This window comes from Stegostoma tigrinum, chromosome 38 (assembly GCF_030684315.1).
Source record: "Stegostoma tigrinum isolate sSteTig4 chromosome 38, sSteTig4.hap1, whole genome shotgun sequence".
NCBI lineage: Eukaryota > Metazoa > Chordata > Chondrichthyes > Orectolobiformes > Stegostomatidae > Stegostoma > Stegostoma tigrinum.
The window spans coordinates 19,678,867-19,690,974 of record NC_081391.1 but is presented as its reverse complement, the minus strand read 5'-3'; the positions used below and the strand labels follow the sequence as shown (position 1 = coordinate 19,690,974).

The 12,108-nt window shown below is 52.0% G+C and overlaps 1 protein-coding gene across 7 annotated transcripts in view; it reads right to left on the bottom strand.

Annotated features, from left to right (window-relative positions):
• Positions 1–5,053: 5,053 nt before the first annotated feature.
• The window catches only part of ppfia3 (PTPRF interacting protein alpha 3), a 151,718-nt gene continuing 144,663 nt past the window's right edge, over positions 5,054–12,108 (bottom strand). For 3 of the 7 annotated variants that reach the window (XM_059640440.1, XM_059640443.1, XM_059640441.1), the window contains 3 exons: positions 11,360–11,528; positions 6,403–6,474; positions 5,055–5,354 (listed from right to left, as the gene is read on the bottom strand). In XM_059640440.1, coding sequence (XP_059496423.1) covers positions 6,416–6,474; positions 11,360–11,528 — 228 coding nt within the window. In that variant the 3' untranslated portion in view covers positions 5,055–5,354; positions 6,403–6,415. Of the gene's footprint in view, positions 5,355–6,402; positions 6,475–11,359; positions 11,529–12,108 lie in introns of all 7 variants that reach the window. The other 4 variants (XM_059640439.1, XM_059640444.1, XM_059640442.1 and 1 more) reach the window with 3 other exon arrangements.

The following is a 12,108-nucleotide window of genomic DNA, read 5'->3' as shown; positions in this document are numbered from 1 at the left end:
AAAGAATGGGAGATGACCTCATCGGAACATATAAAATCCTTAGGAGACTTGATAGGATAGATGCAGAGAGGCTGTGTTCCCTTGTGTGAGAGTCCAGGACCAGACAGCATAATCCCAGAATAAGGGGTCACACATATAAGAGAGAGAGAGACGTGGAGGAATTTCCACTCAGATGGTTGTGAATCTGTGGAATTCGTTACTGCAGGGGGCTGTTGAGGTTGGGTCATTGAGTATATTCAAGATTGTTGTATTTTAGATTGTTAAGATTTTTAATCAGTAAGGGAATCAAGACTTATGGGTGATAACACAGAAGCTAAGGACGATCAGATCAGCCATGATCTCATTGAATGGTGGATTGGAATCCCCGACTTCTACTTTTATTACTTTGGTTGTAAACAGCTATTGATCTTTTAATAATATGAAGGGGTTTGATAATAGATGAAGATGCTCCCATTTGAAGCCTCGCACAGTTATTCATAAATTCAGTTGGACATTTAGGGTAAATTACTTTCCCAGACAGGGGGGAGAATGTGGAATCCACTCCCATGGGTGTGGCCGAAATGAGAAAAATATCGATGCATTTAAAGGGAAGCTGGAGAAAATGTTCGAAAGACATGCATTAGCATAGCACCCTTCACAAACTCTGGCTGTTTTGCAGCACTTCACCATCAAAGGTATGTTTTTGTAGTCACCACATGTGGAGGGAAGTTGAAGGGAGTAGGGACAGATAATGCCAACAGAGTGAGTTGAGGCATGGGAGGAGACTTATGAGGATCAGGAACACCAGTGTGAGACAGCTGGCCCAATGGTCTACTGCAATGCTGTAATTTCTCTGCAGATATGAAGCTCCAAGGTCTGCATTGAAACAGCAGTATCTTCACTCACACACACACCTCTCCCTTCCCCCTTACGCACACACCCAGATTCTATCTGTCACTCACTCTCACTCTCTGTCTCACACACACATACACAGACCTGCCAGGGTTGTTCCATTCCTGGTCCCATTCACCCAGGCAGCAATAACCTTGTGTGGCCAGCCGATGGCGATACATCCCAACAAACAGTTGTATGTTATTGATTTTTCTAAAGAAGGGTCCCGGTCCGAAACATCACCTTTCCTGTTCCTCTGATGCTGTCTGGCCTGCTGTGTTCCTCCAGCTCCACACTGTGTTATCTCAGACTCCAGCATCAGCAGTTCCTACTGTCTCTGAGTATGTTATCGGCTGTTGGGACTGATCCTGGGCACTGACCATTGAGGCTGACAAACTGGACACTGCTCACTCAAGATAACAAAGTGTGGAGCTGGATGAACACAGCAGGCCAAGCAGCATCTCAGGAGCACAAAAGCTGACGTTTCGAGCCTAGACCCTTCATCAGAGCTGCTGTGTTCATCCAGCTTCACACTTTGTTATCTCGGATTCTCCAGCATCTGCAGTTCCCATTATCACTGCTCACTCAATACAGGATGGGAGGCACTGGCCAACTGGAAGCTAGATGTAGAAAATAGGAACAGGAGTGGGCCATTCAGCCCCTCCAGGCCACCCTGCCATTCAATATGATCATGGCTGAGTGATACTGCCTTCTACCAACCACATCCTCATGACCCTGAACATCACTTCTAATTACAAATCTACTCAAATGTACTCAAGGTTGTGCTTCCAAAGCGCTGCGTGGCCGGGAATTTTCAAAGATTCACAATCCCCTGTGTAAGAAACATTCTCTTTGTGAACCTAAGTAGTATTTTTTTAATTCACTCACTACCCCTGTACTCAGATCCTCTTGTGATAAAGACAAACATTCCAATAGCCCCCCTCACAGCTTGCTGTACCTGCGTGTTCATCTCAACAAGTCCCTAGACACATCGAAATACGCTCTTTCAACCTCTTACCATTTCCGCACCTCTGTTCCTCTGACCAAAGTAGATAATCTCCGCAATTTTTCCACCTTGTATTCCAGTCACACTGTTCCGGAGGGACAGTCTTGTCAATAAAGGAGCCAGGAATATTTTGAAGTTTGGACACAGACCTTTATGTAAATACATTAAATACACTCACCTGGAAACGCGCGGAGCACGAATAAATTAATAATAACAGACGAGACGATGGAGCAGGTTTGGGACAATATAAAAAACAGAGATTCCTTTCCTTGTCAGTCGTTATAAGTAAAAATGAGCAAGTAAATCTCAAAAGAATGTTCCAGACCAATGACTGAACATTACACGAGTTAAATAAATACAGTAAACATCCATTTACAAAATAAAACACCTCAGGGCTTAACAGCGATCAATGCATTGACAGCAAAGCTTAATTTACATTTTCAACAAGGACTGAACAGACCATATTTCAGAGAAGGAGGACGGTGGTATCAGAGTGGAGATGGAATTTAAAACAAGAGGGGGGCCTGGGGCTGGATACAGAGTGTGGAAATTGGGGAAAGCATTAGCTGATGCTGCAATGGATGGGTACCAGTACTGAGGTGGGTAGGAATGCTCTGACAGACCGGCTCGCGCATCATCCCAGGAAAACTGGGGTTCAGGGCTACACAGGGTGATCCCAGGCCTAGAGCTGCCTGGTCACTGACATGACCCTGGGCAGTTTGAGCGAAGCCAGTGATCGGATTCTGCTCCAATTCCCCTGGAACCTTACCCCCAACCACCTCCTCTTCTGCACAAACGTGACCCCCTACCCCCCATGCCCCGCTTTCCTCCCACCACCACCACCTGCCTCAACAGCTCCAGGAAGTGCACCCTGTGAAATGCCCTCCAACTCCACACACCTCCCCCCACCCCGCAACAAGCCTCCAACACTGTCTTGCTGCTTGCTCTCAAAGCCTGACATTATTATAGTAACTAAAAAAAAGCACATTTTTAGCTATTGAGGGTCCTTAGGAGGGGAGTGCGACTGTGTGTGTGTGTGTGTGTGTGTGTGTGTGTGTGTGTGTGTGTGTGTGTTGGGGGAGAGGGTAAAGCATCGAAATGGAAGCTAAATGGGGGCTAAGAGCAAACAACTCATGGAAGAAATTCTGCAGTAAAACTGTCCCCCCCTCCCCCAACAAGATCCTGTCACCAGGCGAACCCAGTCTAGGCTGGAGAAGGCCAAAGGTCAGCCCATAAATTATGGTCAAGAATGACAGAGAGGCATAGGCCAAGCTGTTTTGTATGAAAGATCCTGCAAAAGCTGCCCTGGACAACAGCAGGCTTCGGGCCTGGGCCGAGAGCTGCAGCAGACTTCCTCCATTTCTCTCTTTGACAGCTTTAACTAACATCAGCAACAACTGTCACTCACAGTGACACAGACCATTCTGCTCCAGCATCTCAGGGCTCTCCCCCTTTCTATACAGAAATGAGAGAGAGACTACTACAAGATGTGTTAGGTACAGAGTAAAGCTCCCTCCACTCTTTTAAACAGAAGTTAAATGTCCCTTGATATTGTCTCCATCAAATACTCCCAGGACAGGGATAGCACGGGATAAGATACAGAGTAAAGCTCTCTCTTTTAAAATGAAAGTAAAACTTCCTCTACAATGACCCCATCAAACCCTCCCTGACAGGCACAGTAATGTCCTGTAGAAAGCTCACTCACTGACAAACTGTCTATCTGTGTCCCTGAGCCTGCTGCCCAGACAATAATCACTGCATCAAACAGGAGCTCAGTTAATTGAAGGCAAGGAGTGACACCATGTGTGCACACGTGTGCGTGTGGGTGCATATGTCTATGTGACTGTGTGTGCATGCGTGTCCGTGTATGTATGGCGTGTGCATGTGCAGGGGCGTGTGCTTGTGTGTGTGCGTGTGTGATTCAGTTTGTGTGTGTAGGGGCATGTGTGTGTGTGTGTAGGGGCATGTGAGTGTGTGTCGGTGTGTGTGTGGGGGCGTATGCGTGAGAGTGAGTATGTGCGTGTGTGTGTGGGGACGTGCGCGTGCAAGAGTGTGTGTGTGTAGGGGCGTATGTATTTGAGTGTGTGTGTGTGTAGGGATGTGTGCGTGTGACTATGTAGGGGTGTGAGTGTGTGTGTGTGTGTGTGTAGGGGCATGTGTGTGTGTGTGTAGGGGCATGTGCATGTGAGTGTGTGTGTAGGGGTGTGTGGGTGAGTGTGCGTGTGTGTATGTGTGTAGGTGTGTGTGTGTGTGAGTATGTGCGTGTGTAGGGGTGTGTGCGTGTGTAGGGGTGTGTGAGTGTGTGTGTAGGGGTGTGTGTGAGTGTGTGCATGTGTAGGGGTGTGTGTGCGTGTGTGTAGGGGTGTGTGTGAGTGTTTGTGTGTGAGTGTGTGTGTGTGTAGGGGTGTGTGTGCGTGTGTGTAGGGGTGTGTAAGTGTGTGTGTGTGCGTGTGTAGGGGTGTGTGTGAGTGTTTGTGCGTGAGTGTGTGCGTGTGTAGGGGTGTGTGCGTGTGTGTTTGTGTGTGTGCGTGTGTGTGTGTGTAGGGGTGTGTGTGTGTGTAGGGGTGTGTGTGTGTGTGTAGGGGTGTGTGAGTGTGCGCATGTGTGTGTGTGCGTGAGTGTGTGTGTGTGGGTGTATGTGTGTAGGGGTGTGTGAGTATGTGTGAGTGTGTGTGTAGGGGTGTGTGAGTGTGTGTGTGTAGGGGTGTGTGAGTGTGTGTGTGTGTGTGTGTGTGTGTGTGTGTGTGTGAGTGTGTGCGTGTGTAGGGGTGTGTGAGTGTAAGTGTGTGGGTGTGTGTAGGGTTGGGAGAGAGAACACTGTGTGTGCAGCATGAACAGGCTGACGCTGGGCAGGGACACACAGAGGCCAAGTGCAAGCCCAGGAGGAGCGACTGGATTTTAAAATAAACGAAGAAACTCTCAAAGGCAACTGTCCCCGGCACAGCAAGAGTTCTGAGAAAAAGAAATCCCAGCACTTTGTGGGAGGGGTGGGAAGGAAATGTGGCCGTGGGAGGGCGGGGCGGGGCGGGGCTGACCGGTGTATTTACACCCAGGGCCCGAAACAGGACCATACCTTAAACTTGTGCCATAACGTCTGCTGTGTACCCCTGAGTCACCCACAGGCCTCAGGCCAGGACTGTGGCTCAGTCCCGCTTACGGTTTTGGGGGCGGGTGGGGGGGAGTAGAGTTTGGGGGGAGGGATGGTGGGTGATTGACCTTAGATGTGGGACCCACGGAGTGCCAGAAAATGAAAACAGAGTCACCAAAGGAATGGAACAACCTCTCCACCCTGTCGCCCACTCTTCTCGGGAGCAACACTGGGGATAGGGGCGAGGGGAGATGGTGGTGGCAGGGGTGGGGGTTCTCTTGCCCCTTTTAACAGTCGGGTCAGTTCTGTGATAGTTCTTGAAGCTGGTTCTTCAATTCTTCCAGCCACAATTAACTGCATGACAGCGACTCATCACAATCCCCTCGAGATCTGCGGGAGCAAAAGGGAAAACATTTCATGCAGAACCTTTCGGAGAGTTCGCTCCTGATTTACCAAGTTTAATTTTTCATTCACCCAATGTGCTGTCACTGGCTGGGTCCACATTTCTTGCCCATCCCTAGTTGCCCCTGGAGAGGGTGGGCATGAGCTGCCTTCTTGAACTGCTACAGTCAACATGTTGCAGGCTGACCCACTATGAACTTGCAAGAATTTGAGGATTTTGACCCAATGACACTGAAGGAACAGCAATATATTTCCACCTCAAGATGGTGAGTGGTTTGGATGGAATTTACAGGGGGGGTGATGATCCCATGTATCTGCTTGTCCTTCTAGATGGAAGTGGTTGGGGGTTTGGAAGGTGCTGCTAGAGGATCTCTGGTGAATTTCTGCGTTTAATCTTGTAGATAGCACACACTGCTGCTACTGAGCATCCGTAGCGGAGAGAGTAGATGCTTGTGGATGTGATGTCAAACAAGCAGGTTGCTTTGCCCTGGATGGTGTCGAGCTTCTTGAATGTTGTTGGGGCTGCACCCATCCAGGCAGGTGGGGAGTATTCCATCACACTCCTGACTTGTAGATGGCTGTGTGGGAGTCAGAAGGGGAATTACTTGCAGTATTCCTAGACCCTGACCTGCCCCAGTAATCACTGTGTTTAAATGGTGAGTCCAGTTGAGCTTCCAGTCAATGGTAAACCCCCAGGATGTTGATAGTGATTCAATGATAGTAATACCACTGAATGTCAAGGGGCTGTGGTTAGATTGTCTACTGTTGGTGATGGTCACAGCCTGGCATTTGTGTGGCGTGAACATCACTTGCCACTTGTCAGCCCAAGCCTGGACACTGCCCTGATCTTGCTGCATCTGAACACGGGCTCCTTCAATATCTGAGGAGTCACAAATTTTGCTGAATATTGTGTAATTGTCGGTGAACATTGCCACTTCTGAGCTATGATGAACTGGACAACTCAATCCTATTGTCTCCAAGTTTGAAAGCACACAGCTCGGTAAATGCCAACACTGTGTGCCTGGCTCACACTTACTCGCTGAGTGATGCTAGCACGAGTACGTCCGTATTGATGGTGTGTCAGCTCGCGGTGTCCCTGAGGGGTTACCTAGTTTACAACAAAAATATATCAGTGAAAATAAAGGCCAGCTGAATTAGAACATAGAACATAGAACATAGAACAGTACAGCACAGAACAGGCCCTTCAGCCCACAATGTTGTGCCGACCATTGATCCTCATGGATGCACCCTCAAATTTCTGTGACCATATGCATGTCCAGCAGTCTCTTAAATGACCCCAATGACCTTGCTTCCACAACTGCTGCCGGCAACGCATTCCATGCTCTCACAACTCTCTGCGTAAAGAACCTGCCTCTGACATCCCCTCTATACTTTCCACCAACCAGCTTAAAACTATGACCCCTCGTGCTAGCCATTTCTGCCCTGGGAAATAGTCTCTGGCTATCGACTCTATCTATGCCTCTCATTATCTTGTATACCTCAATTAGGTCCCCTCTCCTCCTCCTTTTCTCCAATGAAAAGAGACCGAGCTCAGTCAACCTCTCTTCATAAGATAAGCCCTCCAGTCCAGGCAGCATCCTGGTAAACCTCCTCTGAACCCTCTCCAAAGCATCCACATCTTTCCTATAATAGGGCGCCCAGAACTGGACGCAGTATTCCAAGTGCGGTCTAACCAAAGTTTTATAGAGCTGCAACAAGATCTCACGACTCTTAAACTCAATCCCCCTGTTAATGAAAGCCAAAACACCATATGCTTTCTTAACAACCCTGTCCACTTGGGTGGCCATTTTAAGGGATCTATGTATCTGCACACCAAGATCCCTCTGTTCCTCCACGCTGCCAATTCTGGAGACATTTGCAGCATTCACTTAACTGGGTCAGTTACGGTATGGACTTCCTCTGCTCCTTTCCCTCTCTGCATCTGGCTGTCTCTCCCTCTGTATGTGTGTGTCTCTCCCTCTCTCTCTCTCCCTGTGTGTGTGTCTTCCCCTCTCTCTCTCTCCCTGTGTGTGTGTGTGTGTGTGTGTGTGTGTGTCTCTCCCTCTTTCTCTCTCCCTGTGTGTGTGTCTCCCCCTCTCTCTCTCTCCCTGTGTGTGTGTCTTCCCCTCTCTCTCTCTCCCTGTGTGTGTGTGTGTGTGTGTGTGTGTGTCTCTCCCTCTTTCTCTCTCCCTGTGTGTGTGTCTCTCCCTCTCTCTCTCTCCCTGTGTGTGTGTCTTCCCCTCTCTCTCTCTCCCTGTGTGGGTGTGTGTGTGTGTGTGTGTCTCTCCCTCTTTCTCTCTCCCTGTGTGTGTGTCTCCCCCTCTCTCTCTCTCCCTGTGTGTGTGTGTGTCTCCCCCTCTCTCTCTCTCCCTGTGTGTGTGTCTTCCCCTCTCTCTCTCTCCCTGTGTGTGTGTGTGTGTGTGTGTGTGTGTCTCTCCCTCTTTCTCTCTCTGCCTGTGTGTGTGTGTGTGTGTCACTCCCTCTCTCTCTGCCTGTGTGTGTGTGTGTGTGTGTGTGTCACTCCCTCTCTCTCTGCCTGTGTGTGTGTGTGTGTGTGTGTGTGTGTGTGTGTGTGTGTGTGTCTCCCCCTCTCTCTCTCTCCCTGTGTGTGTGTCTCTCCCCCTCTCTCTCTCTCCTTGTGTGTGTCTCCCCCCCTCTCTCTCTGCCTGTGTGTGTGTGTGTGTGTGTGTGTGTGTGTGTGTGTGTGTGTGTCTCCCCCTCTCTCTCTCTCCCTGTGTGTGTGTCTCTCCCCCTCTCTCTCTCTCCTTGTGTGTGTCTCCCCCCCTCTCTCTCTCCCTGTGTGTGTGTGTGTGTGTCACTCCCTCTCTCTCTGCCTCTGTGTGTGTGTGTGTGTGTGTGTGTCTCCCTCTCTCTCTCCCTGTGTCCCTCTCTCCCTCCCTGTGTGTGTGTGTCTCCCCCTCTCTCTCTCTCCCTGTGTGTGTGTGTCTCTCCCTCTCTCTCTCTGTGTGTGTGTGTGTGTGTGTCTCTCCCTCTCTCTCTGCCTCTGTGTGTGTGTGTGTGTGTGTGTGTGTGTGTCTCCCTCTCTCGCTCCCTGTGTGGGCATGTGTCCTCTCTCTCTCTCTCTCTCTCTGTCTCTCTCTTTCTCTCAGTGTGTGTCTCTCCCTCTCTCCGAGTGTGTGTGTCTCTCTCTCTCTCTGCCTGTGTGTGTGTGTCTCTCTCTCTCTCACTCTCTCTCCCTGTGTGTGCGTGTGTCTCTCCCTCTCTCTTTCCTCTTATGGCATGTTTTGCTCTCTCTCTGTATCTCTCTCCATATCTCTGGAACCACCACCATCATCTGTCTGTCTTTCTCTATCCCCTCCTGTGAGTGTCCCGCATCTCTCGTCTCTCCCAATCAAACACATTCTCATGTCGTCTTGTTGGAGGTTAAGTACTTACGGAGCGGCGCACTGTCGGAGGGTCAGTACTGAGGGAGTGCCGCACTGTCGGAGGGTCAGTACTGAGGGAGTGCCGCACTGTTAGAGGGTCAGTGCTGAGAGAGCGCCACAGTCTTAGAGGGTCAGTGCTGAGTGAGTGCCGCACTGTCGGAGGGTCAGTGCTGAGGGAGTGCCGCACTGTCGGAGGGTCAGTGCTGAGGGAGCACCGCACTGTCGGAGGGTCAGTACTGAGGGAGCGGCGCACTGTCGGAGGGTCAGTACTGAGGGAGTGCCGCACTGTCGGAGGGTCAGTACTGAGGGAGTGCGACACTGTCGGAGGGTCAGAACTGAGGGAGCACGACACTGTCAGAGGGTCAGTGCTGAGGGAGCGCTGCATTGTCAGAGGGTCAGTGCTGTGGGAGAGCCGCACTGTCGAGGGGTCAGTACCGTGGGAGCGCCGCACTGTCGGAGGGTCAGTACTGAGGGAGTGCCACACTGTCGGAGGGTCAGAACTGAGGGAGCACGACACTGTCAGAGGGTCAGTGCTGAGGGAGCGCTGCACTGTCGGATGGTCAGTACTGAGGGAGTGCCGCACTGTCGGAGGGTCAGTACTGAGGGAGTGCCGCACTGTTAGAGGGTCAGTGCTGAGAGAGCGCCACAGTCTTAGAGGGTCAGTGCTGAGTGAGTGCCGCACTGTCGGAGGGTCAGTGCTGAGGGAGTGCCGCACTGTCGGAGGGTCAGTGCTGAGGGAGTGCCACACTGTCGGAGGGTCAGAACTGAGGGAGCGCGACACTGTCGGAGGGTCAGTACTGAGGGAGTGCCGCACTGTCAAAGGGTCAGTACTGAGGGAGTGCGACACTGTCGGAGGGTCAGAACTGAGGGAGCACGACACTGTCAGAGGGTCAGTGCTGAGGGAGCGCTGCATTGTCAGAGGGTCAGTGCTGTGGGAGAGCCGCACTGTCGAGGGGTCAGTACCGTGGGAGCGCCGCACTGTCGGAGGGTCAGTACTGAGGGAGTGCCACACTGTCGGAGGGTCAGAACTGAGGGAGCACGACACTGTCAGAGGGTCAGTGCTGAGGGAGCGCTGCACAGTCGGATGGTCAGTACTGAGGGAGTGCTGCATTGTCAGAGGGTCAGTGCTGTGGGAGAGCCGCACTGTCGGAGGGTCAGTACTGAGGGAGCGCTGCACTGTCGGAGGGTCAGTACTGTGGGAGAGCCGCACTGTCGGAGGGTCAGTACTGAGGGAGCGCTGCACTGTCGGAGGGTCAGTACTGTGGGAGCGCCGCACTGTCGGAGGGTCAGTACTGAGGGAGAGCCGCACTGTCGGAGGGTCAGTGCTGAGGGAGTGCTGCACTGTCGGAGGGTCAGTGCTGAGAGAATGGGCACTGTCAGAGGGTCAGTGCTGAGAGTGTTGGCACTGTCGGAGGGTCAGTACTGAGGCAGTGCCGCACTGTCGGAGGGTCAGTGCTAAGGGAGTGCTGCACTGTCGGAGGGTCAGTACTGACAGAGTGGGCACTGTCAGAGGGTCAGTGCTGAGAGAGTTGGCACTGTCAGAGGGTCAGTGCTGAGGAAGTGCCACACTGTCGGAGGGTCTGTACTGAGGGAGCGCTGCATTGTCAGAGGGTCAGTGCTGTGGGAGAGCCGCACTGCGGAGGGTCAGTACTGTGGGAGCGCCGCACTGTCGGAGGGTCAGTACTGAGGGAGAGCCGCACTGTCGGAGGGTCAGTGCTGAGGGAGTGCTGCACTGTCGGAGGGTCAGTGCTGAGAGAATGGGCACTGTCAGAGGGTCAGTGCTGAGAATGTTGGCACTGTCGGAGGGTCAGTACTGAGGCAGTGCCGCACTGTCGGAGGGTCAGTGCTAAGGGAGTGCCACACTGTCGGAGGGTCAGTACTGAAGGAGCGCCGCACTGTAATAGGGTCAATGTTGAGAGAGTGGGCACTGTCGGACGATCAGGGCTGAGGGAGTGGGTACTGTCAGAGGGTCAGTGCTGGGGGAGTGGGCACTGTCGGAGGGTCTGTACTGAGGAAGCGCCGCACTGTAATAAGGTCAGCGTTGAGAGAGCGGGCACCGACGGACGGTCAGGGCTGAGGGAGTGGGTACTGTCAGAGGGTCAGTGCTGGGGGAGTGGGCACTGTCGGAGGGTCTGTACTGAGGGAGCACTACACTGTAACAGGGTCAGTGTTGAGAGAGTGGGCACTGTCAGAGGGTCAGTGCTGAGGGAGTGCTGCACTGTCGGAGGGTCAGTGTTAAGGGAGCGCCGCACTGTCGGAGGAAATTCTCTCCACTACCCTGGTCAGTATTTATCCCTCAGTCAACATCAGTAAAAAAGTGACCATCTGGGCATGATCACGTTTGCTATTTGTCGCAACTTACTGAGTGTAAAATGGCTGCCATAATGATCACATGACAATGATGACCACAGCTCAATGGCAGGAAAGCACCTTGAGGGGAGGGTCTTGATAATGTGAAAGGAGCAATAGAAACACGTTTCTGTTCGCCTCACAGTTTTGGTACACTACCGTCGAGGTTCCATACCTGAGTGAGCCGGGCCCGATTCCCTCAGGGCTCGCCTGATACCCCTCAACGAGGCCAAGGTGACCGGGCTGGAGGGTACTTACTATCTGGCTGCACCTTCCGTAGCTGCACGCTCTGCGATGCGATGGCGGCCGCGGTCACTCGGAAGTTGGCCGGCAGCGTTTCCGATGTGTCCGAGGTCATGTCTCGCATCTCCTTTGCCCGAAACCGCTTGCGCCACGAGGGCGCCCGACTGAAGTTCTTGGTGTTGTCCTGGAAAAGGAGAGGAGTCGGGAAGCATGTTGAGGATTCATCATTCAGGAGGAGGACATTCAGCCCATTGTCGCAGTGTTGGAAATGGAAGTCCCTTTAAGGGCCAACCAGGAGCTCCCCAGAGTTGATTGAGAGGACGTGACACTCATCGAACTGCGAGTTTTAGAGCAGCACTCTTATTCAGTCCCCTCCGTCTCTCCCTAAACCCTCTCTCCTCGCCTTTTGATGTTAGCGTTGCCCTTAACAGACTTTTTGTTTATTTTGCATTGCTGTGGGGTCTGTTGGCCACGTCTGTATTAGTTGTTGGCAATGTCCTGCTTTCCAGTCATTTGAAAATCCTTTTGCTGTGTTTTTGGTTACACTTCAGCTGGGTGGTACTGTTAGTACTGTTACCTCACAGCACCAGGGACCTGGGTTCAATTCCACCCTCAGGAGACTCCCCATGTCTGCATGGATTTGCTCCGGTTTCCTCCTACAGTCCAAAGATGTGCGGGCTAGGTGGATGGGCCATGCTAAGTTGCCCATACATTAGGTGGGTTATGGGGGGATGGGTCTGGGAGGGATGCTCCAAGAGTTGGTG